Raw genomic sequence first — 27,867 nt, 5'->3', positions numbered from 1 at the left:
TCCAAATGCACAAGGCTCAGGCACTAAGTCCAGACAAAGTCAAAAAAGTTCCATTACAGTTTGTAGAAACATGTCAAACGATGTATCGAATCAACCTTTAGGATTTTTATCATAAATCTTCAATAATATTCCAACTGGACAATTCCTGCTCACGGCCGTGTGCGTGATTTAGCTCATGGCATTCTGGCAGACCCCTAATTCAAACAGCTCTTATTCTCTCCCCTTTCACAGTAGAAGCCTGAAACAACATTCTAAAGACTGTTGACGTCTAGTGGAAGCCGTAGGAAGTGCAATCTGACCCCACAGACACTGTATATTGGATAGGCAATCACTGAAAAAACTTAAAACCTCAGATTTCTCACTTCCTGGTTGGATTTTTTTCTCAGGTTTTTGTCTGCCATATGAGTTCTGTTATACTCACAGACATCATTCAAACAGTTTTAGAAACTTCAGAGTGTTTTCTATCAAAATCTACTAATTATATGCATATTCTAGCTTTTGGGCCTGAGTAGCAGGCAGTTTACTCTGGGCACCTTATTCATCCAAGCTACTCAATACTTCCCCCAGATCCCAAAGAAGTTAACACAGTGTCCAAAGAAGGGCCAGAACTATACAAAATGGTGTCGTCTGCGTAGAGGTGGATCAGAGAATCACCAGCAACAAGAGCGACATCATTGATGTGTACAGAGAAAAGAGTCGGCCCGAGGATTGAACCCTGTGGCACCCCCATAGAGAATGCCTGAGGTCCGGACAACAGGCCCTCCGATTTGATACACTGAACTCTATCAGAGAAGTAGTTGGTGAACCAGGCGAGGCAGTCATTTGAGAAACCAAGGCTGTTGAGTCTGCCGATAAGAATGTGGTGATTGACAGAGTCGAAAGCCTTGGCCAGGTTGATGAATACAGCTGCACAGTATTGTCTCTTATCGATGGGGGTTATGCTATCGTTTAGGACCTTGAGCGTGGCTGAGATGCACCCATGACCAGCTCTGAAACCAGATTGCATAGCGGAGAAGGTACGGTGGGATTCGAAATGGTCGGTGATCTGTTTGTTAACTTGGCTTTTGAAGACCTTAGAAAGGCAGGGTAGGATAGATATAGGTCTGTAGCAGTTTGGGTCTAGAGTGTCTCCCCCTTTGAAGAGGGGGATGACCGCGGCAGCTTTCCAATCTATTGGAATCTCAGACGATACGAAAGAGAGGTTGAACAAGCTAGTAATAGGGGTTGCGACAATTTCGGCGGATAATTTTAGGAAGAGAGGGTCCAGATTGTCTAGCCCTGCTGATTTGTAGGGGTCCAGATTTTGCAGCTCTTTCAGGACATCAGTTATCTGGATTTGGGTGAAGGAGAAATGGGGGAGGCTTGGGCAAGTTGCAGTGAGGGGTGCAGGGCTGTTGACCGGGGTAGGGGTAGCCAGGTGGAAAGCATGGCCAGCTGTAAAAAAAATGGTTATTGAAATTCTCAATTATCGCGGATTTATTGGTGGTGACAGTGTTTCCTAGCCTCAGTGCAGTGGGCAGCTTGGAGGAGGTGCTCTTATTCTCCATGGAATTGTCACGTGGTATGTCACATGGTTGAATGTGTCACATGGTTTATTGTGTCACATGGTTGGTGGTTGGATGTGTCACTTGGTTGGATGTGTCACTTAGTTGGATGTGTTTGATTTGCCATATTCTCTGCGATTATGGGTTGAATGTTAAGTGTTACAGTGCCTTCACAAAGTATTCCACATTTTTGTTGTGTTACAGCCTGAATTCAAAATGGATAAAATTATAAATCCTCACCCATCTACACACAATGCCCCATATTGACAATGCGAAAACATGTTTTTAGACCTTTTTGTTATTACATAAATATCTAATTTGCATAAGTATTCACACCCCTTAGTCAATACTTTGTAGAAGCACTTTTGGCAGCGATTACAGTTTTGAGTCATCTTGGGGATGTCTGGATCAGCTTTGAGTCATCTGGGGGATGTCTGGATCAGCTTTGAGTCGTCTTGGGTATGTCTGGATCAGCTTTGAGTCATCTTGGGTATGTGCCTGGATCAGCTTTGAGTCATCTTGGGTATGTGCCTGGATCAGCTTTGAGTCGTCTAGGGTATGTCTGGATCAGCTTTGAGTCGTCTAGGGTATGTTTGGATCAGCTTTGAGTCGTCTAGGGTGCCTGGATCAGCTTTGAGTCGTCTTGGGTATGTGTCTGGATCAGCTTTGTCGTCTTGGGTATGTGTCTGGATCAGCTTTGAGTCGTCTTGGGTATGTGTCTGGATCAGCTTTGAGTCGTCTTGGGTATGTGTCTGGATCAGCTTTGAGTCGTCCAGGGGATGTCTGGGTCAGCTTTGAGTCATCTTGGGTATGTCTGGATCAACTTTGAGTCGTCTGGGGGATGTCTGGATCAGCTTTGAGTTGTCTTGGGTATGTGTCTGGATCAGCTTTGAGTCGTCCTGGGTATGTCTGGATCAGCTTTGAGTCGTCCTGGGTATGTCTGGATCAGCTTTCAGTCGTCTTAGGTCCCGTGTGGCTCAGTTGGTAGAGCATGGTGTTTGCAATGCCAGGGTTGTGGGTTCGATTCCCACGGGGAACCAGTAGGGGGGAAAAAAATGTATGAAATGTATACATTCACTACTGTAAGTCGCTCTGGATTAGAGTGTCTGTTAAATGACTAAAATGTAAATGTCTTGGGTATGTGTCTGGATCAGCTTTGGGATGTCTGGATCAGCTTTGCGCAACTGGATTTTGAGATTTTATCAAACTCTTAAGTTACATTGGGAGCGGCGGTGAACAGCTGTCTTCAAGTCTTTCCACAGATTTTCAATGGGATTCAAGTCTGGGCTTTGGCTGAGCCACTAAAGGACTTTCACATTCTTGTTCTGAAACTATTCCAGCATTGCTTTCGCTGTATGCTTGGGGTCATTGTCCTGTTGGAATGTAAACATTTGCACCAGTCTAAGGTCGTTTGCACTCTGAAGTAGCATCTTACCAAGGATGTTCCTGTATTTGGCTCATTCATTGTTCCCTCTATCATTACCAGTCTCCCAGTCCCTGCCGCTGAAAATGCTACCACCACCATGATTCACGGTAGGGATGGTGTTAGAAGGGTGATGAGCTGTGCCTGGTTTTATCCAGATATATCGCTTTGCATTCAGGCCAAATAGTTCAATTTTTTGTCCCATCAGACCACAGAATCTTTTGCCTTATCTGAATCTTTCAAGTGCCTTTTAGGAAACTCCAGACGCGCTGTCATGTGCCTGAAGGCACTGTATGCGTTGTGTGTCTGAGTGTCTGGGGCTATCAATCAAGAAGACAATTAATGTAATGGTTTGACGTCTAGATTTGACAATTAATGAATTATCTGCTTATTCTTCATGCAATTATTTGCAGTGGCACAAAATGGTCCTTACTGCGACAGTATTTTAATTATTAATGAAATATACTCACATATTGTTAGTCAATTTTCTAGGAATAGATTAGTTCACAGAACAAAACACCCAATTAATTTATGATTAGTGCATCAGAGTGAGTATTGGATTTGCACATGGAATATTCTCTGCCCTCTTCTCAGCACTTCGATGTTTAATGCATTAAATGCATAACATTATCATATATATACGATATTTAAATTCTGCTTTTGCAACAAAAAAAAAACATGTCCTGTCAATGTGCCCAGGGATTCGCTAAATCATCACCTTACTAGCTAAACATACACAGAACATCTAATTTAAAAAACACAATTTCTTCCTCACTGCATATTTCATGTTTTTGTTCAACCAGCAAACACATTCTACCCACTCAAATCAAATCCAATTTTGTTTGTCACATACACATGGTTAGCAGATGTTAATGCTAGTGTAGCGAAATGCTTGTGCTTCTAGTTCCGACAGTGCAGTAATATCTAACAAGTAATCTAACAAATTCACAACAACTACCTTATACACACAAATGTAAAGGGATGGAATAAGAATATGTACATATATATAAATGGACGAGTGATGGCCGTGCGGCAAAGGCAAGTTGCAAAAGATGGTATGAAATACATTATATATATGAGATGAGTAATGTAGGAAATGTAAACATTATTAAAGTGGCATTATTTAAAGTGACTAGTGATACCTTTTATTAAATCAATTTATTAAAGTGGCCAGTGATTTGGGTCTGTATGTTGGCAGCAGCCTCTCTATGTTAGTGATGGCTGTTTAACAGTGGCCTTTAGATAGAAGCTGTTTTTCAGTCTCTCGGTCCCAGATTTGATGCACCTGTACTGACCTCGCCTTCTGGATGATAGCGGGGTGAACAGGCAGTGGCTCGGGTGGTTGTTGTCCTTGATGATATTTTTGGCCTTCCTGTTACATCGGGTGCTGTAGGTGTCCTGGAGGGCAGGTAGTTTTCCCCCGGTGATGCGTTGTGCAGACCGCACTACCCTCTGGAGAGCCTTGCGGTTGAGGGCGGTGCAGTTGTCATACCAGGCGGTGATACAGCCCGACAGGATGCTCTTGATTGTGGATCTGTAAAAGTTTGTCAGGGTTTGTGATGCGTTCCGCGTCATTGAATACCTGTTATTGTTTTTCTTTCCAATTCAAAGTTGTTTCCAGTGATGAGTACCCACTGGGCACAAACTGGTTGAATCAACGTTTTTTCAACATAATTTGTCAACGTATTGTGATGTGGAATCTACGTGGAAAATGTATTGGATGTGAAAAAAGTAATCAATGCAAACTGTTGTATTGAGGGTGAAATTTCAACCACAGGATTATGTCATCATGGTAACCAAATTTCAACATATTCAAACAACAAAATATATTGAATGTGTACCTTTTTTAAAACAACGTCAGATCTTCAACGTTATTTCAACTATCAGGAGAAAAAAACAATAGGCTGTGCAGCACCTCCTACTGGAGAATTTATCTATCTAGAAGCTACCCTTTGGACTCCAATCCAGGGTTTTAACCAAGCCCAGTTTAGCTAGAATAATTGTCACTGACTATTACCAATGTGCTATCCTGAGAATGATTGTTGAGAGACCACTTAAAAACGAAATAGATTTACTGTTGCTATCGAACTAATTCCATAGAGTAGGTTTAACAGAGTAAATTAAACGTGACCATACTTTATCACTCATATCTTCAATGATGCTATTGAGACCTATATAGCATTTGCAAAGTCATCAACAGCTATGTTTTCAATTTAACCCAGTTTCAACTAAAAGTAGACAATACATAGGCCTAGGGTTTCACGCTCTGGTTGGTTTAAAATGTAATTATATTTAGTGATATTGAGTTGTTTGGTTGTCAACGCAACCAAATATCAACATTTGAAGGGGTTTTATCATCTGCTTGGATAGTTCCATCTTTGCCACTAACTTAGTCTGGCTTTAATTCCAGTTTGTCAACAAATTGATATACAAATTAATAATTGATATCCAAGTAAAAAAATAAAGCTAAATCAGTTCAAATTTTTTCAAGTTTGATTTGATTTAGTCCTATTCTTTAACTTAAACTTTTGGTCAAGATGGAAACTCGAATCCAACATATCAATTATTAATTTGTAGACAAACTGGAATTAAAGCCAGACTCAGTGGCACAGATGGAACTATCCAAGCAGAAGATGCATCTCCTTCAAATGGTGATATTTGGTTTTGTTGACAACCAAAGACAAGTCAATATCACTTTTGAAATACAATAACTATCCTATTAACTTGTCAACAAGTTCTCAAATGATATGTTGGATTCACGTCTTCAACTCAGCCAAAAATAAAAGTGAAAGAATGCGATTAAGCCAGTGGCTCAGAAGGAACTATCCAAGCAGCAGATACATCTCCTTTAAATGTAATATTTCGATGCCTTGTCAACCAAACACAATTCAATATTACTTTTGTAATACAGTAAATGGCCTTGAGTTACCAACTAATGTAACAATCAACCTTAAAATGAGTAACATATCCATGGCCACATTGTGAGGTTACTGCAACTATATAAATGTCTTCCTATGTAATCATATAAAGTGTGTATGTTAGAGATGGCATGAATAGGTCGTCGCAGGTCGGGTGGAAATCTTCACAATTCCTGTAATAATCTGACCAGAATCTCCAACAGAATTGATCACTTGCACCATGTACTTTTTAATGTAATCTCAACTGTAATCCAGGTAATTTGGTTCTGCTATTAGATGAGGCACAGTGATAACGCAATCTGATGTATAAATAAACATATCTGACATTTTATTCCCATTTGAGCTTTGCTGTCCTTTTAAATGTTTGAAGCGCAGGGATTGTCATTTGGGTGACAACTTTTCCAATGGAATTTGGTTGTGCTTATAGATGGTTGATAGAATAGTGATAACACATTGGAAATTCAACAACATTTTAGCTGTAATTTTTGAGTGGGTGAATCTCATTTATCCAACGTCTCAGCCCAAATGTTACCCAATTATCCAGGTTGAAATGATGTGGTGTGCTCAGTGGGTAGTGAAGAGTAGTCTACACCAAAAATGGCTTCTCTATTTTGGAAGATAGGAAAGAGGAAAAACAGACCCAGGTGGCCCAAACAAAGCTCTAAAGCTTCTGTCTGATATCTCATGTCTCTCTGCTACCAATTACAGTTATCCAACACCTTTTGATCTTCTTTGTTGACAACATCACACTAAGATATTGTTCTTCACACGTACAGTACGCCACATGTGCCAACACACTCAGATATTGAGTTCTTCACACTAAAGCGGATGTCATACTGTCACTGAATATGTCGTACTCTTCGGCGAATATGTCGTATGTGAGAGAGAAGGACCAAGGCGCAGCGGGAATATGGATACTCATATTTTAATTTTCAAAAAAAGAGTAAAGCATCCACTGAAAAAAACAATAAACACAACAGTGCCAGTCTTACAGGCATACAAAACGCAGTACAAGAACAACCACCCACAAACCCCAGTGACAAACAACTCCTACATATATGACTCCCAATCAGGAACAACGATTCCCAGCTGTTCCTGATCAGGAGTCACAAGACACACACAAGGCTGCCACGTCCTGACCCCCAAACTACTACAACAGCTCCATCTGCTGGTCAGGACGTGACACATACGAAGCAACCTGGATGCAATTTATGTCCACCTGTCACCCTCACCCTCAAAAAACTGCCTGCAACATAGTTGCATTGCATCATTGCAAGAGATAGAAACTGACTGGATACAATGTCCAGTCAGTAAGCAGAAACAAGTTTACATGACTCGTCATATCATTCCGTTCCAGTTGTCATGTTTATTTTGTATTCATTTTTTAAAAACTTTTACCCCATTTTCATGATATCCAATTGGTAGTACGGACTCGGGAGAGACGAAGGTCGAGAGCCATGCCCCCCCCGAAACACAACCCTGCTAAGCTGCACTGCTTCTTTACACAATGCTTGCTTAACCCGGAAGCCAGCCACACCATTGTGTCGGAGGAAACACTGTACACATGGCGACCGAAGTAAGCTTGCAGGCGCCAAGCCCGCCACAAAGGGTCGCTAGAGCGCAATGGAACAAAGACATCCTGGCCGGCCAAACCCTCCCCTAATCAGGACGACGCTAGTCCAATTGACCGGGAGGCCTCATGGGTCTCCCGGTCACGGCCGGCTGTGATACAGCCTTGGATCGAACCTGGGTCTGTAGTGACGCCTCAAGCACCGCCTTAGACCGCAGCGCCACTCGGGAGGCCTAATAAATGTCATTTTAAAAGTGAACTCAGACCTTTCTCTGTCCAGTTTCAACTGAAATTGTCCAACAAGAACTGCACTAGCTAGCTTAGCTCGTTGCTATCTTGGTTAGCTAGCTAGCTAACCAAGATTGGTAAATAGGCAACATTTTGGCTAGCTAGCTAAATTTTACAGCCAGCATTTTGTCTATATCAATGCTGTTACAATTACCAAACATTTGGATAAACAGATAATTTATGAAAAATGATGTGATGTATGAAAGGATTGCATGTTCTGTTTGAATTGCTCTGCCTTTGTGTATCAGCAAGGTCGCTTGAGATGTCACAGCTTGCAACTTGCTGCAACAGAAATTGTCCAAATTGATTCGTGTTACACAGGCGTCGCACAGGCAGCCCAATTCTGATCTTTTTTTCCCCACTAGTTGACCTTTGACCAATCACATCAGCTCTATTTACATCAGATCTTTGTCAGAGCTGATCTGATTGGTCAAAAGACCAATTAGTGAAACAAATATCAGAATTGGGCTGCCTGTCTAAACGCAGCCATAGAGTAATCCGCATGGTGTTTTATCTCCATTGTGTGATGTGATGAACAAAAATAGGTGGTTCTTTCATGTATTAGGTCTAGCCTTATAAATACCTGCTGAAAAACACAGCTATACAATACATTGTCCCCAAATACCCTCAGTAATGACAATGCATTGTACCCAGACACCTTCAATTAGGATACATTGTACACAAACACCCATGGAGAATATATCCTAATGAAATAATGATAACACGCAGGTGTTGGATTTATGTACCGCCCATCCCACCCTTGTGTCGCTTAGTTATAATGTGTGGCTGAGGGAATGCAACATTTTAAGTATTTGATAAGCATTCAATGTGCACCTGAATGGAAGAGGAGCTGTGGAATGTGATACCATGGGACATTGCTCTGGTCCCTCCACCCCTTTAGAACCTATTAATGATGTTCCTTGTCCTCAGTGTTCTGTTGTTGTTGAGGTAGACACTATGGCTTTGTCCTCAGTGTTCTGTTGTTGTTGAGGCAGACACTATGGCTTTGTCCTCAGTGTATTGCTGTTGTTGAGGCAGACACTATGGCTTTGCCCTCAGTGTTCTGTTGTTGTTGAGGCAGACACTATGGCTTTGTCCTCCGTGTTCTGTTGTTGTTGAGGCAGACACTATGGCTTTGTCCTCCGTGTTCTGTTGTTGTTGAGGCAGACACTATGGCTTTGTCCTCAGTGTTCTGTTGTTGTTGAGGCAGACACTATGGCTTTGTCCTCCGTGTTCTGTTGTTGTTGAGGCAGACACTATGGCTTTGTCCTCAGTGTTCTGTTGTTGTTGAGGCAGACACTATGGCTTTGTCCTCAGTGTTCTGTTGTTGTTGAGGTAGACACTATGGCTTTGTCCTCCGTGTTCTGTTGTTGTTGAGGCAGACACTATGGCTTTGTCCTCCGTGTTTTGTTGTTGTTGAGGCAGACACTATGGCTTTGTCCTCAGTGTTCTGTTGTTGTTGAGGCAGACACTATGGCTTTGCCCTCAGTGTTCTGTTGTTGTTGAGGCAGACACTATGGCTTTGTCCTCCGTGTTCTGTTGTTGTTGAGGCAGACACTATGGCTTTGTCCTCAGTGTTCTGTTGTTGTTGAGGCAGACACTATGGCTTTGTCCTCAGTGTTCTGTTGTTGTTGAGGTAGACACTATGGCTTTGTCCTCCGTGTTCTGTTGTTGTTGAGGCAGACACTATGGCTTTGTCCTCCGTGTTTTGTTGTTGTTGAGGCAGACACTATGGCTTTGTCCTCAGTGTTCTGTTGTTGTTGAGGCAGACACTATGGCTTTGCCCTCAGTGTTCTGTTGTTGTTGAGGCAGACACTATGGCTTTGTCCTCAGTGTTCTGTTGTTGTTGAGGCAGACACTATGGCTTTGTCCTCAGTGTTCTGTTGTTGTTGAGGCAGACACTATGGCTTTGCCCTCAGTGTTCTGTTGTTGTTGAGGCAGACACTATGGCTTTGTCCTCAGTGTTCTGTTGTTGTTGAGGCAGACACTATGGCTTTGTCCTCAGTGTTCTGTTGTTGTTGAGGCAGACACTATGGCTTTGTCCTCAGTGTTCTGTTGTTGTTGAGGCAGACACTATGGCTTTGTCCTCAGTGTTCTGTTGTTGTTGAGGCAGACACTATGGCTTTGTCCTCAGTGTTCTGTTGTTGTTGAGGCAGACACTATGGCTTTGTCCTCAGTGTTCTGTTGTTGTTGAGGTAGACACTATGGCTTTGTCCTCCGTGTTCTGTTGTTGTTGAGGCAGACACTATGGCTTTGTCCTCAGTGTTCTGCTGTTGTTGAGGCAGACACTATGGCTTTGTCCTCAGTGTTCTGTTGTTGTTGAGGTAGACACTATGGCTTTGTCCTCAGTGTTCTGTTGTTGTTGAGGCAGACACTATGGCTTTGTCCTCAGTGTTCTGTTGTTGTTGAGGCAGACACTATGGCTTTGTCCTCAGTGTTCTGTTGTTGTTGAGGTAGACACTATGGCTTTGTCCTCCGTGTTTTGTTGTTGTTGAGGCAGACACTATGGCTTTGTCCTCAGTGTTCTGTTGTTGTTGAGGCAGACACTATGGCTTTGTCCTCCGTGTTTTGTTGTTGTTGAGGCAGACACTATGGCTTTGTCCTCAGTGTTCTGTTGTTGTTGAGGTAGACACTATGGCTTTGTCCTCAGTGTTCTGTTGTTGTTGAGGCAGACACTATGGCTTTGTCCTCAGTGTTCTGTTGTTGTTGAGGTAGACACTATGGCTTTGTCCTCAGTGTTCTGTTGTTGTTGAGGCAGACACTATGGCTTTGTCCTCAGTGTTCTGCTGTTGTTGAGGCAGACACTATGGCTTTGGAATAAAACTAATTAGACAATCAAAAACACATACAGCCAAACACCAATGCAATGCCACAAACACATTGTTTATGTGGACACAATGACTTTGACATTTGTGAATAATAACAGAATCTGTCTAAGAAATTATCCCCCTCTCAACTAATTATTTTGACAATTAAAAGCATATAAAGCCACACACATGCAATGGCAGTACACTCAAGAACACAAACAAACAAATCTAGGATCTTGTCACGACTTCCACCGAAGTCGGCCCCTCTCCTTGTTCGGGCGGCGTTCGGCGGTCGACGTCACCGGTTTACTAGTTGCCACCGATCTATGTTTCCCTGTTCGTCTGCTTTTGTCTTTATTTTTCACACCTGTTTATGATTCCCTGATTATGTTCATTATTTAACCCTCTGGCTTCCTTGTTTGTCTTGTCTGTGATTGTTTCCTGTTTTGTGATTGTTGGAGGTGTTTTCTCCTAACCCTGTATTTTTGATGTGGAAGAAGTTTGATTATGATTTTAGTAAACACGTTATTGTTTACACTCATCCATGTGTCCTGCGCCTGACTCCAACACTTCTTCTAACTAAAGCATTACAGATCTATCTATATTGTGGTCTTTAATAGCAAAACACAGAAACTCTACATTGTAGGCACCTGTTGTTTTTCAGTAGCTAATTATCCAGGAGAGCTAACATAGCAAAGTGGGGGTGTTAAAAAGTGAGGAGAGAGAATGAATGAGAGAGAATGAATGAGAGAGAATGAATGACAGAGAGAATGAGAGGGAATGAGATGGGGGAGAGAGGGAATGAGATGAAGAGAGAGAGAGAGAATGAGATGGAGAGAGAGAATGAGATGGAAAGAGAGAGAGAATGAGACGGAGAGAGAGAACGAAAGACAAAGGAGATGATTGTGGACTACAGGAAAAAGAGGACCAAGCACGACCCTATTCTCATCAACAGGTCTGCAGTGGAGCAGGTTGAGAGCTTCTAGTTTCTTGGTGTCCACATCACCAACAAACTAACATGGTCCAAGCACACCAAGACAGTCGTGAAGAGGGCATGACAATACCAATTCCCCCTCAGGACACTGAAAAGATTTGGAATCGGTCCTCAGATCCTCAAAAGGTTCTACAGCTGCACCATCGAGAGCATCCTGACTGGTTGCATCACTGCCTGGTATGGCAACTGCTCGGCCTCCGACCGCAAGGCACTACAGAGGGTAGTGCGAACGGCCCAGTACATCACTGGGACCAAGCTTCCAGGCATCGAGGACCTCTATACCAGGCGGTGTCAGGTATATTGTCAAAGACTCCAGCCACCCTAGTCATAGACTGTTCTCTCTGCTACCGCACGGCAAGCGGTACCGGAGCACCAAGTCTAGGTCCAAGAGACTTCTAAACAGCTTCTACCCCCAAGCAATAAGACTCCTGAACATCTAATCAAATGGCTACCCAGACTATTTGCATTGCCCCCCCCCCCCCTCTCTTTTACACCGCTGCTATTCTCTGTTGTTATCATCTATGCATAGTCACTTTAATAACTCTGCCCACATGTGCATATTACCTCAACTAACTGGTGCACCACACATTGACTCTGTACCGGTACCCCCCTGTATATAGTCTCCACATTGACTCTGTACCGGTACCCCCCTGTATATAGTCTCGCTATGGTTATTTTACTGCTGCTCTTTAATTACTTGTTACTTTTATTTCTTATTCTTATCCATATTTTTTCAAACTGCATTGTTTGTTAGGGGCTCGTAAGTAAGTATTTCACTGTAAGGTCTACACCTGTTGTATTCGGTGAAAATGTTGATTTGATTTTGAAAGAGAGAGCGAGAGCATGAGAGCGAGAGCATGAGAGAGAGAGAGAGAGAGAGAGAGAGAGCATGAGAGAGAGAGAGAGAGAGCGCATGAGAGAGTGAGAGCGCATGAGAGAGTGAGAGCGCGTGAGAGAGTGAGAGCGCGTGAGAGAGTGAGAGCGCGTGAGAGAGTGAGAGCGCGTGAGAGAGTGAGAGCGGGTGAGAGTGAGAGCGCGTGAGAGCGCGTGAGAGAGTGAGAGAGAGAGCGAGAGAGAGCGTGAGAGAGAGAGAGCGTGAGAGAGAGAGAGAGAGAGTGTGAGAGAGAGAGTGAGAGAGAGTGTGAGAGAGAGTGAGAGAGAGAGTGTGAGAGAGAGAGTGAAAGAGAGAGAGAGCTTGATTTCAATGATGTGCTTTTATTGAGCAGAAAAGGCAGTTTGAGAAAGAAAAAAAATCACAACCAGAAGAAACTTTGTTCCAAATCAAATTTTATTTGTCACATTTGCCGAATACAATGCACAATACATTTATTACATTTTAGTCATTATCAGACTTACAATTAGTGCATTCATCTTAACATAGCTAGGTGATACAACCACATATCACAGTCAAAGTAAGTACCTTTTTTTTATAAAGTAGAAAAGTACATTTCCTGAAGAAAATGTGGTGTGCTTGCTAACTTGAGAAGAAATGATTGATTGATAGGATAGCCTGACCATGTAAAAGTTGGTTTGAGGTCTCTAGCTTGAATGGTTTAAGAGTTACTGTTGGTAGGTTATTTTATGCTAATTAATGCACGTTTATATAGTTATAATTGATAAACGTTTTTAAGAATTTGAAGTTAGGATAGCCTTAACATGAGAAAGTTGGTTTGGTGTCTCTAGCTTGAATGGTTTAAACCCCCAAAGGTCGCTGTCCTCGCCCCTGCTAAAATCGAATTAGCATAATACAACACATTTAATAATCTGTCAGTTTAAGCTACAGATCTGTTTTTTTTTGCATTGGATGCATCACAATCTACCACATCCGCTTAAGTAACACTTCTGCGGTGAAAGGTGACAGAGCCAGAGCGGTGTTTGTCAGAACGAAAATGGAAAGATGAGACTCACACGTACATGTCGGTTGTTTTGCTCTAGGACGACCACAGGCCACACAAGACTCATCTGAAGTCGGTACAGCCGACCTGCCAACTTCTGTCTGTAGCGTCCGAATAGTTGGGGCTACACACTAATATGACCCATCTGTGTAAAGGTGAGACTCTCACAAACACGTTTAGTACCAGTCAAAAGTTTGGACACACCTACTCATTCAAGGGTTTTTCTTTATTTTTACTATTTTCTACATTGTAGAATAATAGTGAAGACATCAAAACTATGAAATAACACACATAGAATCATGTAGTAACCAAAAAAGTGTTAAACAAATCAAAATATAATTTGAGATTTTGAGATTCTTCATAGTAGCCACCCTTTGCCTTGATGACAGCTTTGCACACTCTTGGCATTCTCTCAACCAGCTTCACCTGGAATGTTTTTCCAACAGTCTTGAAGGAGTTCCCATACATGCTGAGCACTTGTTGGCTGCTTTTACTTCATTCTGCGGTCCAACTCATCCCAAACCATCTCAGTTGGGTTGAGGTCGGGTGATTGTGGAGTCCAGGTCATCTGATGAGAGACTCACTCTCCTTCTTGGTCAAATAGCCCTTATCCTCTATGGGCTAGGTGGGACGCTTGCGTCCCACCTACTCAACAGCCAGTGTAATCCCGTGGCGCGTTATTCAAAAACCTCAAAAATGCAAAAACTGAAATTTTTCAAACATATGAATCTTTTACACTATTTTAAAGACAAGACTCTCGTTAATCTAACCACACTGTCCGATTTCAAAAAGGCTTTACAACGAAAGCAAAACATTAGATTATGTCAGCAGAGTACCCAGCCAGAAATAATCAGACACCCATTTTTCAAGCTAGCATATAATGTCACATAAACCCAAACCACAGCTAAATGCAGCACTAACCTTTGATGATCTTCATCAGATGACAACCCTAGGACATTATGTTATACAATACATGCATGTTTTGTTCAATCAAGTTCATATTTATATCAAAAAACAGCTTTTTACATTAGCATGTGACTAGCATGTGACTAGCATTCCCACCGAACACTGCCGGTGAATTTACTAAATTACTCACGATAAACGTTCACAAAAAGCATAACAATTATTTTAAGAATTATAGATACAGAACTCCTCTATGCACTCGATATGTCCGATTTTAAAATAGCTTTTCGGTGAAAGCACATTTTGCAATATTCTCAGTAGATAGCCCGGCATCACAGGGCTAGCTTTTTAGACACCCAGCAAGTTTAGCACTCACCAAAGTCAGATTTACTATAAGAAAATTTTTATTACCTTTGCTGTCTTCGTCAGAATGCACTCCCAGGACTTCTACTTCAATAACAAATGTTGGTTTGGTTCAAAATAATCCATAGTTATATCCAAACAGCGGCGTTTTGTTCGATGCGTTCAAGACACTATCCGAAAGGGTAAATAAGGGTGACGAGCATGGCGCAATTCGTGACAAAAAAATTCTAAATATTCCATTACCGTACTTTCGAAGCATGTCAACCGCTGTTTAAAATAAATTTTTATGCCATTTTTCTCATAAAAAGCGATAATATTCCGACCGGGAATCTGCGTTTAGGTAAACAGACGAAAGAAAATAAAGCATGGGGTCGACTCGGGCACGCGCCTAAGCCCATAGTACTCTGATCGGCCACTTGCCAAACGCGATAAAGTGTTTCAGCCAGAGGCTGCCTCGATATCGTTCAGCTTTTTCCCGGGCTCTGAGAGCCTATGGGAGCCGTAGGAAGTGTCACGTTAGAGCAAAGATCCTCAGTCTTCAATAAAAAGAGCCAAGATGAAACACAACTTGTCAGACAGGCCACTTCCTGCATGGAATCTTCTCAGGTTTTGGCCTGCCATATGAGTTCTGTTATACTCACAGACACCATTCAAACAGTTTAAGAAACTTTAGGGTGTTTTCTATCCAAAGCCAATAATTATATGCATATTCTAGTTACTGGGCAGGAGTAGTAACCAGATTAAATCGGGTACGTTTTTTATCCGGCCGTGTCAATACTGCCCCCTAGCCCTAACAGGTTAAACAGCCTTGAGGTGTGTTTTGGGTCATTGTCCTGTTGAAAATCAAATGATAGTCCCACTATGCGCAAACTATATGGGACGGCGTATAACTTCAGAATGCTGTGCTAGACATGTTGGTTAAGTGTGCCTTGAATTCTAAATAAATCACTGACAGTGTAACCAGCAAGGTGGGAACCACACATGTGGAGATCATCCGTTCACCTTCTCTGCTTCTCACAAAGACACGGTGGTTGGAACCAAAAATCTCAAATTTGGACTCCAGACCAATTCCACCGGTCTAATGTCCATTGCTCGTGTTTCTTGGCCCAAGCAAGTCTCTTCTTCTTATTGGTGTCCTTTAGTAGTGGATTCTTTGCAGCAATTCGACCATGAAGGCCTGATTCACGCAGTCTCCTCTGAACAGTTGATGTTGAGATGTGTCTTATTTATTTGGGCTGCAATTTCTGAGGATGGTAACTCTGATGTTATCCTCTGCAGCAGAGGTAACTCTGGGTCTTCCTTTCCTGTGGCGATCCTCATGAGAGCCAGTTTCATCATAGCGATTGATGGTTTTTGCGACTGCACTTGAAGAAGCTTTAAAAGTTCTTAATGTTCCTGGATTGACTGACCTTCATGTCTTAAAGGAATGATGGACTGTCATTTCTCTTAGTTTATTTGAGCTGTTCTTCCCATAATATGGACTTGTTCTTTTACCAAATGGGGCTATCTTCTGTAATCCACCCCTATCTTGTCACAAGACAACTGATTGGCTCAAACACATTAATAAGGAAAGAAATTCCACAAATTAACTTCTAACAAGGCAGACCTGTTAATTGAAATGCATTCCAGGTGACTACCTCATGAAGCTGATTGAGAGAATGCCAAGAGGGTGCAAAGCTGTCATCAAGGCAAAAGGTGGCTACTTTGAAGAATCTCAAATATATTTTGATTTGTTTAACAGTTTTTGGTGACTACATTATTCCATGTGTTATTTCATAGTGTTGATGTCTTCACTATTATTCTACAATATAGAAAATAGTAAAAATAAAGAAAAACTCTTGAATGAGTAGGTGTGTCCAAACTTTTGACTGGTACTGTACATGTTGGCTGTTTTGCTCTAGGACGCCCACATGCCCCACAAGACAAAAAAAAATGAATGGAAGTACAGTATATATGGAGACGGTTTAGTGACAAACAATTTCCTGATCTTTCTTATGTCTGTCAGATATAAGACTGACACTTCGAACAATCTTGGTTTTGATATTTATTTGAGGACGATCTGTTTTTGCATGTAGTGAATCTGTTTTCAATGCGTTTCTATGGGTCAATAGCAGTAGGGGGTGAGTTATTTTATGCAAATGTACAGTCGTGGCCAAAAGTTTTGAGAATGACACAAATATTAATTTTCACAAAGTCTGCTGCCTCAGTGTCTTTAGATATTTTTTGTCAGATGTTGCTATGGAATACTGAAGTGTAATTACAAGCATTTCATAAGTGTCAAAGGCAATGATGCAAAGAGTCAATATTTGCAGTGTTGACCCTTCTTTTTCAAGACCTCTGCAATCCGCCCTGGCATGCTGTCAATTAACTTCTGGGCCACATCCTGACTGATGGCAGCCCATTCTTGCATAATCAATGCTTGGAGTTTGTCAGAATTGGTGGGTTTTTGTTTGTCCACCCTCCTCTTGAAGATTGACCACAAGTTCTCAATGGGATTAAGGTCTGGGGAGTTTCCTGGCCATGGACCTAAAATATCGATGTTTTGTTCCCCAAGCCACTTAGTTATCAGTTTTGCCTTATGGCAAGGTGCTCCATCATGCTGGAAAAGGCATTGTTCATCACCAAACTGTTCTTGGATGGTTGGGAGAAGTTGCTCTCGGAGGATGTGTTGGTACCATTCTTTATTCATGGCTGTGTTCTTAGGAACATTTGTGAGTGAGCACACTCCCTTGGCTGAGAGCAACCCCATACATGAATGGTCTCAGGATGCTTTACTGTTGGCATGACGCAGGACTGATGGTAGCGCTCACCTTGTCTTCTCCGGACAAGCTTATTTCCGGATGCCCCAAACAATCGTAAAGGGGATTCATCAGAGAAAATGACTTTACCCCAGTCCTCAGCAGTCCAATCCCTGTACCTTTTGCAGAATATCAGTCTGTCCCTGATGTCCTGGAGAGAAGTGGCTTCTTTGCTGCCCTTCTTGACACCAGGCCATCCTCCAAAAGACTTCGCCTCACTGTGCATGCAGATGTACTCACACCTGCCTGCTGCCCTTCCTGAGCAAGCTCTGTACTGGTGGTGCCCCGATCCCACAGCTGAATCAACTTTAGGAGACGGTCCTGGCGCTTGCTGGACTTTCTTGGGCGCCCTGAAGCCTTCTCCACAACAATTGAACCGCTCTCCTTGAAGTACTTGATGATCCGATAAATGGTTGATTTAGGTTCGATCTTACTGGCAGCAATATCCTTGTCTGTGAAGCCCTTTTTGTGCAAAGCAATGATGATGGCACGTGTTTCCTTGCAGGTAACTATGGTTGACAGAGGAAGGACAATGATTCCAAGCATCACCCTCCTTTTGAAGCTTCTAGTCTTTTGAAGCTTCTAATTGCAATTCATCTGATGACTCTTCATAACATTCTGGATTATATGCAAATTGCCATCATACAAACTGAGGCAGCAGAATTTGTGAAAATTAATATTTGTGTCATTCTCAAAACTTTTGGCCACGACTGTATGCACATTATATATAATTATAGTTGATAATTTGATGTTAAGATAGCTTGAACATATTTGTTAAGTTGGTCTTGTAGCTTGATTGGCCAAGGAGCAGGACCATTTTTAACATCTTCCACTGTATTCCTATGGTACTCATTCAAACTAATGTTAAGTTATGCAAATGTTTTATGGTTATAGTTCAAAATTAAATAGTATAAAAAATCATTTGACATGCAATCTAAGTATAGTGTAGAATTAGAATGCTGTGATTCAAGTTAGTTAAGTCAGAAAACAAGTCGTGCAGCACACAAGTTAAATGAATTCGCTCTGTGGTACGTAGATCCAAATGCCCAATAACAAGAAAATGAAGGTCCACTCTCTTGGGATGAAGGTGATTGAAGATACATCTGTTTATTCCAATAGGGACAAACGTCTCACCCCGTCAGGTTTCATCATTGTCAATGTCATAGCCTTAATTCAAAGGGAGTGGACCTTATCAATGCTGTGTATGAATGCAAAACCTAATAGAGTTTGATAGTAGTTGAGGTCAACTCCAGTCAATGTACAGCATGTCTCTATACGTGTCCCACTTTTTTAAAGAGCTCTTACTGAACCAGCACTGACTTAGGCATTTGTTGGAAAGGGGCCCTTTACTATATACAGCAACAGGGTATGTAAATACAATTAAAAGTGAGTTTACCTAGTCTTTGAGGCTTAAGCCCTCGCCTTGGAGTCTTTAGACCGTCACAGAGTAAAGCTGTGATATTGGTTGGTGGTGCCATATATTGCTAAGCCCCCTGGTGTGATTCAGATTGGTTTCTAAATACTCCGCTCAGTGGCCATAGGGGGTAAATGGGACTGGGTCGGTTAACGCTTGTGTGAGATCCGGAAGTCCGGCGACTGATGAAAGAAATGTGTCGCGTTAGCTTAGCGGGCTATGCTACCCACTACAAAGACACCAAGACTGCTGCCAGACATGTTGGTCAAAGGATTTTGTGCGGTTTCCAAGGCAGGCTCTGGCAGCATTTGATGTGTATACAGTACATGTCTGTCTCTTTGGTCTCTCTCTACTGTGTGAATGTGTACGTTCATACGTGTGCTTATTAAAGTGTGTGTCTAGGCAGCCTGTCTAGGCAGTGGCCCCTCAATATACACTCTGCATCAGCTGTGTGTGTATATATTGAGTGGACAAAATATTAGGAATGCCTGTTCTTTCCATGACGTGTTGACCAGGTGAATCCAGGTGATTGATATCACCTGTTAAATCCACTTCAATCCATTAGTTAGGTGGTCCTAATATTTTGTCCAGTCGATGTATACTGTATATTTGAGAATGGATACTATATTGTATAGTTGTTCACTCACTGTGTAGGTGTGTGTGTGTGTGTGTGTGTGTGTGTGTGTGTGTGTGTGTGTGTGTTTGCCATTGAGTGCAGACGTGTGTGTGTGTGTGTGTGTGTGTGTGTGTGTGTGTGTGTGTGTGTGTGTGTGTGTGTGTGTGTGTGTGTGTGTGTGTGTGTGTCTATATATTCCTATATATCTGTGTACATGTCAAATTGTCCATGCAGGGCCCACTCACTCTCCCTTCTCTCTGTGGGATGTGCTTCTATGCCGCAGCTTTGGGATTCAGCATGATGGGAACGGCAATGACTGTGAGCCGATTGGGAAAAGACCTTTCATCATGTCTCCACAGCTCCTGTATGGCACCTCCACCCCCAGCTGGTCGCGCTGCAGCCGCCAGTACATCACCCGCTTCCTCGAGTGAGTTCTAATTCCTAATTCTATTGTCCCACACTGATGACCTCATCATTCTGTCAAAGTTTCTCCCTCAGACTTTGTAATGATAATGCAAATGATAGTATATAGAAAACCATTCAATCAGGTTTAAATGAACTTGATAGGGTTAATGCAATGTTCCCAAAGGAAAACAGAATACAAACATCATTTCCCCACTATCTGTTGTTCTCTTTCTGCCTCTCTCTCCGTCTCCATCTGTCTTTCTCTCTTTTATTCTCTCTCTCTCACTCTTCTCTCCCCCTTCAAACCACTTTACCTGTCTCTTTCCCGTCTCTAACTCCCTATTCTACAATTCCACTCATCAATTGTGCCCTTGAATCCATAATACAACTACTCCCCAATAAGGACCTAATGGAATATGTACCGGATAAATGCTCTGATTATGAGTGCGTTCTAATTGTCCCATGGTCTCTGTTCCATGTTGCTTGCTTGATGCTTTCAAATTGAGCAGTTCCACCAATGATGTATCCACTTTCAATCTACCATCAACCCAAATAGCCTGGATATGAGAGGGTTGTATGTGGATGGTACTTAGAATGTTTCAATCACAGATCAATAGACAAAACCTCATCACTGCTTACGACCATCCAATCTATCTGAGACTCAGAGGCAAGCGTCAGAGACGTGTTTGGTTCCTAAGTAAACCAAGATAAAGGATCTATTTCAATACATCATACACCCTTTCCGATCATAGGTTTGTGTCCATGAAATATGTTATGTTATTTTCTAAGACATGACTGTGTCTCCATCTTAATGCAAACATACTGAAAGATGTATACTTTGTCATACTACAACAGACATGCTTTCTGCTTTATTTGTGATTTTGCAGCGTGAAAAATCATTTAAATACCTCTTGTAAGCTCCATCAGCTTCACAGGAGGGTCGTATGCTGTGCTTTCTGAGGCTTAGACAGGCTTAATAGAATCTTTTAGTGATGATGCATGCCTCTCATACTTGAATGAGGATAGCAATGAAATAAATATTTACCTGAAATTCCCAGAATTCAGGTTCGTAATCAGGCTTCATTAGTATTGTTGCTCAGATATTATATTTTATTTAACCTTTATTTACCTAGGCAAGTCAGTTTAGGACAAATTCTTATTTACAATTATGGCTTACCCCGGCCAAACCCAGACGACGCTGGGCCAATTGTGTGCTGCCCTATGGGACTCCCAATCACGGCCGGATGTGATGCAGCCTGGATTTGAACCAGGGTCTGTAGTGACACCTCTAGCACTGAGATACAGTGCCTTAGACTGGCTGCGCCACTCGGGAGCCCTGACCTGAAGGTAAAAGGATTATTTCAAATCGTGACACTAAATGTCAGAAGTGATATTATGAGGTTAACTAGAGGAAGGCAATATCATGGTTGAATCCATTGCAAATCCCAGAGACTGCTAACAGCATTTGAAATGTAAATAAATGCATAGAAATGTATTGATGCGTATCAATGCATTGATACATTGAGGACCACTGGCTGTACCATGCATGTTCTGTCAAGTTGTCCACTCTATATGCAAGACAACTAGCCACCCCTCTGAGCCTGGTTCCACTCTAGGTTCCTGCCTTCTAGGGAGTTTTTCCTTGCCAATGGGCTTCTGCCTCTGTATTGCTTGCTCTTTGGGGTTTAGGCTGGGTATCTGTAAAGCACTTTGTGACAGCTGCTGATGTAAAAAGGCTTTATAAAATCCATTTGATTGATTGAGCGTTATAATGTCATGAGCTTACCTTAAGGATATGGTTTATCCTCCAGTTCTGCTCAAAGTACAGTGCCTTGCAAAAGTATTCATCCCCCTTGGGGTTTTTCCTATTTTGTTGCATTATTTTGTTGCACAACCTGTAATTTAAATTGATTTTTATTTGGATTTCATGTAATGGACATACACAAAATAGTCCAAAATTGGTGAAGTGAAATGAAAAAAATGAAAAACGGAAAAGTGGTGCATGCATATGTATTCACCCCCTTTGCTATGAAGCTTATATATAAGATATGGTGCAACCAATTACCTTCAGAAGTCACATAATTAGTTAAATAAAGTCCACCTGTGTGCAAGTGTCACATGATCTCAGTATATATACACTTGTTCTGAAAGGTCCCAGTGTCTGCAACACCACTAAGCAAGGTGCACCACCAAGCAAGTGGCACCATGAAGACCAAGGAGCTCTCCAAACAGGTCAGGGACAAAGTTCTGGAGAAGTACAGATCAGGGTTGGGTTATAAAAAATATCAGAAACTTTGAACATCTCACGGAGCACCAATAAGTCCATTATTAAAAAATGGAAAGAATATGGCACCACAACAAACCTGCCAAGAGAGGGAAAGAAAACTCAGGGACCAGGCAAGGAGGGCATTAATCAGAGAGGCAACAAAGAGACCAAAGATAACCCTGAAGGAGCAGCAAAGCTCCACAGCGGAGATTGGACTTTCTGTCCATAGGACCACTTTAAGCCGTACACTCGACAGAGCTGGGCTTTACAGAAGAGTGGACAGAAAAAAGCCATTGCTTAATGAAAAAAAAACATTTTGGCAATCAAGGAAAACGCTATGTCTGGCGCAAACCCAACACCTCATCACCCCGAGAACACCATCTCCACAGTGAAGCATGGTGGTGGCAGCATCATGCTGTGGGAATGCTTTTCATTGGCAGGGACTGGGAAACTGGTCAGAATTGAAGGAATGATGGATGGCGCTAAATACAGGGAAATTCTTGAGGGAAACCTGTTTCAGTCTTCCAAAGATTTGAGACTGGGATAGAGGTTAACCTTCCAGCAGGACAATGACCCTAAGCATACTGCTAAAGCAATACTTGAGTGTGTTTTAAGGGGAAACATTTAAATATCTTGGAATGGCCTAGTCAAAGCCCAGACCTCAATCCAATTGAGAATCTGTGGTATGACTTAAAGATTGCTGTACACCAGCGGAACCCATCCAACTTGAAGGAGCTGGAGCAGTTTTGCCTTGAAGAATGGGCAGAAATCCCAGTGGCTAGATGTGCCAAGCTTATAGAGACATACCCCAAGAGACTTGCAGTTGTAATTGCTGCAAACGGTGGCTCTACAAAGCATTGACTTTGGGGGGGTGAATAGTTATGCACGCTCAAGTTTTCTGTTTTTTTGTCATATTTCTTGTTTGTTTCACAATAAAAAATATCTTGTATCTTCAAAGTGGTAGGCATGTTGTGTAAATGAAATGATACAAACCCCCCAAAAATCTATTTTAATTCCAGGTTGTATGGCAACAAAATTGGAAAAATGCCAAGGGGGTGAATACTGTATTTCGCAAGCCACTGTAGGACTGTTTCATAACAGTAGCTCATATTGTCAGAGTACGAGCAGGGTTAGGAGAATGAGCCGGCATGCAGGCAATCAGGCGGTTCATTGTAATCCCCCTCTGTCCTGCTGCTGAATGGGAGGGGGTAATAGCCCCTCCTTCCATCTGGCACTAATTTTCTCTCCATCTCACTCTTTCTTTTATTTATATATATATATATATATAGGAGGAGAGAAACAATATGAAGAAATAGGAGGAGAGAACGAGAATATATATATATATATATATATATATATATGTATATATATATGTATATATATATATATATATATATATATATCTCGTTCTTTCCTCCTATTTCTTCATATTGTTTCTCTCCTCCTATTTCTTAATTTGTTTATTTCTCTCCTCCTATTTCTTCATCTGTTTCACTCTTTCCCATTTCTTCATATATTTCTCTCCTATTTCTTCATATATTTCTCTTTCAGCTGGAACCATCCAATTGCCTCCCTCTCACACTTTTTACATCCCATCCCCTCCTCCTCTTCCTCCATTTGTCATCTTTCCCTCCCTCTCCCTCTCATCTCTTCCTGCTCCCACCACAAGGGCACCATTGTGGGCTAATGGCAGGGAGGTTCCTCAGGGCTCAGTACTCAGTCCTATTCAGTTGTCTGACTTTGAGCTGTAGGTGTTAGTTAAATGTGGAATGTGGAAGGGCAGGCTGAGCCATGGGGTTCAGATGCTTATCCTACAGATGGGCTGAGGACAGAGAGAGTGGCTCTCCAACAATGTCTAGACTAGATTGTTTGAAGGGGGGTTGGAGGTTGGAAGGAGAGGCGGGGGTTACAAAAAAGCCCAAAAGCTTTTCAAGTGTGTAATTGCAATGAAAAGGAATCTGGAAATTGCAGCGAGGACAATTATTGCCTTCTGCTTGATTGTGAGTGGGCAAGACTTCTAAGACTTAAGCTGTAAATTAACACGCACCATGCAGCGTGTCAATTTTTTTACTGTTTGAAAGGTGAATGACGTTTTCACTGGTGTTACATAAGTTCAGACATTCGTATTGTTGACGCTTATCGATTTTGATTTATTTTAGCTAGTGACTTGACTATTGAAAATATTAGCATTCTTTGTGTGGAATTTTCTGAAAAGAATAGAGTTTATAAATCACCACTTCAACCTGCGTAAACTTCTCCTGGACAGCACAAGTGTTTTTCTTTCACAAAGGCATCAGATGTCAGTTCTCCCTCTAAACCTCTATTCAGTGGACCTCTGCAGCCATAGTCACTCATGGAGAACAATTTAATTGCTGTTGCATAGTGGTCAATATTGTGTCATCCCAAATGCGTCATCATTATATGTATGCATCATTACACTTCTGGCTATTGAAGTCTCATTGAAGAGGAAGTCATGTACTGTAGGTTAAGCAGCTGATAACAGATGTTGAGTCAAATATTCCCCTCCTTTTTGGAATACTGCATCTAAAGTTACAAAGAATAGCTTTGCCCTTGGATAAACCAGTTCAATCAAGGTTTGCATTTTAGAATCAGGGAAAATAATAAGTATTAGGGGATTTTTAGTCCATAAATCCATATACTATTGTTCATTATCGGATGCACAGCATATACATTACACAGAAATGCTAGCGCCTTCTATCATACATTTCATTAGCTAGCTGTTAAATGGTCTGTAGTTTAGATTACTTGATCTTTTTAAACAAGGCACACATACAAAAGTATGCAGTTGATTAAGAATCAGTAGATAAACACAAAGTTTCCGACTTATTTTCATGTGTTCCTCTATCATGATAGTGTTTGGCATATGTGGCAGGATACATTTTATTTTTTTAAATAAGCTAAAATGGCAAGTCAGTCATCAGTAGTCGCTACTGTGGTCCAAAGCCTAATATAGGGTCACTTGTTCAGCTCTGAAAGCATTCTGTGGAATTCTCCCCAACTACATTACTAGGCATGTTGTGATTTTTCCTGCAGCTGTGAGGTGCAGCTGGCCAACGCCACCTTATAGCTCCTCCAGATGATCTAGGCCCTGTATTCATAAAGTGATTCAGAGTAGGAGTTCTGATCTACGATCAGTTTGTCCTTTTAGATAATGCTGACTAAGACCGGGTGGACCTGATCCTAGATCAGCAATCCTATTTTGAGACACTTGGGAATACAGGCCCTGAGCTTTGTAGGCGTAATCCATCTCAACAGCTTTACCTTTTTTTATGTTATTTTACCAGATCATCTCAGCTTTCAATCTCACAGCTCCAAAGTGGCCATTTTGTTTCTTGACTGGGTGCATGGGGTTCATTGAATGAAGTACATTTGAACTCAGTCAAATCTATGGAATATGTTGAAATTAGTGTCATGGAGCCTATTGAAGGAATTCACCCTATCTAGTTGCCATTCTTGATTGCCTGATAGTGAAATCAGTCATTTTCATATTTTGCATGTGAATCTGGCTGTTGCTAGGTAGATGAAATTCCATTGGATTGCTTAGTCTCAGTTAAGCCTTATTCATCACTAGTCACAACAAAATCAGTTGTATAAGTGTATTTATCATGACTGATGTCATAATCTATTATAGCAGATTAGCAGGGGTGGCAGGTAGCCTAGTGGTTAGAATGTTGGACTAGTAACCGAAAGGGTGCTAGATCGAATCCCCAAGCTGACAAGGTAAAAATCTGTCATTCTTCCCCTGAACAAGGCAGTTAACCCACTGTTCCTAGGCCGTCATTGTAAATAAGAATTTGTTCTTAACTGACTTGTAAAAAAATAGCATGTTATTGCATTGGTTTGGATTGATGTGGTGTCTACACTGTGAAGTACCTTCAGATGCGTCATTGTATAAATGTTACTTCAGAAATGCAAAAAATCTTTGTTAGAGCTGAAATCACAAACATATATGAATAGGTTATTTCAGGGGAAATACTACAGAAGTGGACCAGACAGAGTTTACTGAAGCAGGATATTGTAAAGGCCTTTAGCCATAGTTTTATAAATTAATTGGAAAGACACCAGTTGTAAAAGTAATGGTTTAAACATTCTTTGCTGAATCTGTCCGGCTAAAATGTAATAACCCACTATACTGCAGGCAATAAAACATGTGAACTTTAACTACCCTTAGTGCTCCAGTAGGCTCCAATATGCCTGAATAGTGTCTCAGGGATGAAATTGGACATCAGAGTTGAGTTTTGCTCACTGAGTTCCACAGCTTTTTACATTGTTAGGAGATAAACTAGCCTGGTCTTAGATCTCTTTGTACTGTCTTGCCAACTCCTGTAGTCATTGTTTAGCGTGACATTGACCATAAAAGTCTACGATACAGCACAAACAGATCTGGGACCATGCTTGAGAGAAAGAGGCCTGCTGGGAGGATTTAAGTCTTGATAGCAGTTCCACTTGCTGCTGTGATCACACCTCACCAATTACTGGGTCACAATCAGTGGCCTGGGCTGTGATGCAGAGAAAACATAATTCAATAAAATAACATGGTAGCCTGCCAAGGGTAGAAATGATCCTTTTCTCTATTCAGAAAGCTTTCAGACTAATCAGTGTGACTGAAAGCAGAAGAACTGGTCTTGATTGAACACTTCTTCAATAGTTTTATTGAATACCTTTACCCCCTCTCGATGGAGTTGTGTTCTGGCCGCCTCAGGATCTCTTCATCCTAATCTGTTATTTTGTTGCTTGATGGCAGGAATTCGATAGCATGTGAACAGACGCCAGCCACAGTCACTTATGATCATGTGTTTTTTATATACTTTAAGTAAACAGGAAAGTCCTGTTGCCTTAGTTTATTTTATTTGGCCTGGTCAAGGGTCACGCATCTTGTTATATTGACCATATTTTGGTCAATTGGACAAGCAGCTGGACTTCTGCTTATGAGAACAGCAGTGTGCGTTCTTCTGTAACAGCTCAGCTGTGCCATACCGTTGCTGTGGAGTTGGGACCTTATTGTCCTTATCTACTCTCTCCCTTTGCTGCATGTTGGATTTGTGGAAGTTAGCTACTGTACCTAAAGCTATCTGCCCACATTTTAATGAATCTTCCTCCTGCCCAGTGTTTCCTCTGGAAACATTTGTAGCATTGGGGGGAAAGGTTGCCACACCCACCTCCTATTTTGGGTCATTTTTAAGTTGGACTGAGAAGCTCCGTTATGGTGACTTTTTAAAAGGACATTCTACTCTAAAATGAATGAAAATAAATAAAATAATGCACACTCCATATAAAATATAATTTCCACCTCCAGAAATGAGAGACAAATAATGTATTGGTCAAATTATTTGTTAAAATGATTTGACCATATTGGTCCATGCATATAGCCTATATAGCACCGTCCACATTATTAGGTATGCTATTAGCAGTAAGCATTATCTCCTGTAGCCCATCTGATGCAGCATAGTGGCTATAAATAAATAGGCTGAAGCATGGGGTTGCCTACAGTATCTGCATTTACCCTATTGGGCTAATCATTGGGCGAGTTCGTTTTGCATGGTCCGGTGCCCGGGTAGGCAGAGTTTGTATATTTTTAGACCATTCCATTGGCTCTCCACTCACCCGGGGCAGCCATGCAAAACGAACTCGTCCAGGAGTAG

The 27,867-nt window shown here is 41.7% G+C and overlaps 1 protein-coding gene across 1 annotated transcript in view; it reads left to right on the top strand.

Annotated features, from left to right (window-relative positions):
• LOC106592618 (A disintegrin and metalloproteinase with thrombospondin motifs 7-like) overlaps positions 1–27,867 on the top strand; it is a 166,638-nt gene that overhangs the window by 27,275 nt on the left and 111,496 nt on the right. Inside the window, 1 exon segment of the mRNA XM_045708312.1 lies at positions 19,817–19,960. Within this exon segment, the coding sequence (XP_045564268.1) occupies positions 19,817–19,960 (144 nt within the window).

The sequence above is a fragment of the Salmo salar genome, chromosome ssa26 (assembly GCF_905237065.1).
Source record: "Salmo salar chromosome ssa26, Ssal_v3.1, whole genome shotgun sequence".
Classification (NCBI taxonomy): domain Eukaryota; kingdom Metazoa; phylum Chordata; class Actinopteri; order Salmoniformes; family Salmonidae; genus Salmo; species Salmo salar.
This window is presented reverse-complemented; position numbering and strand designations above follow the sequence as displayed.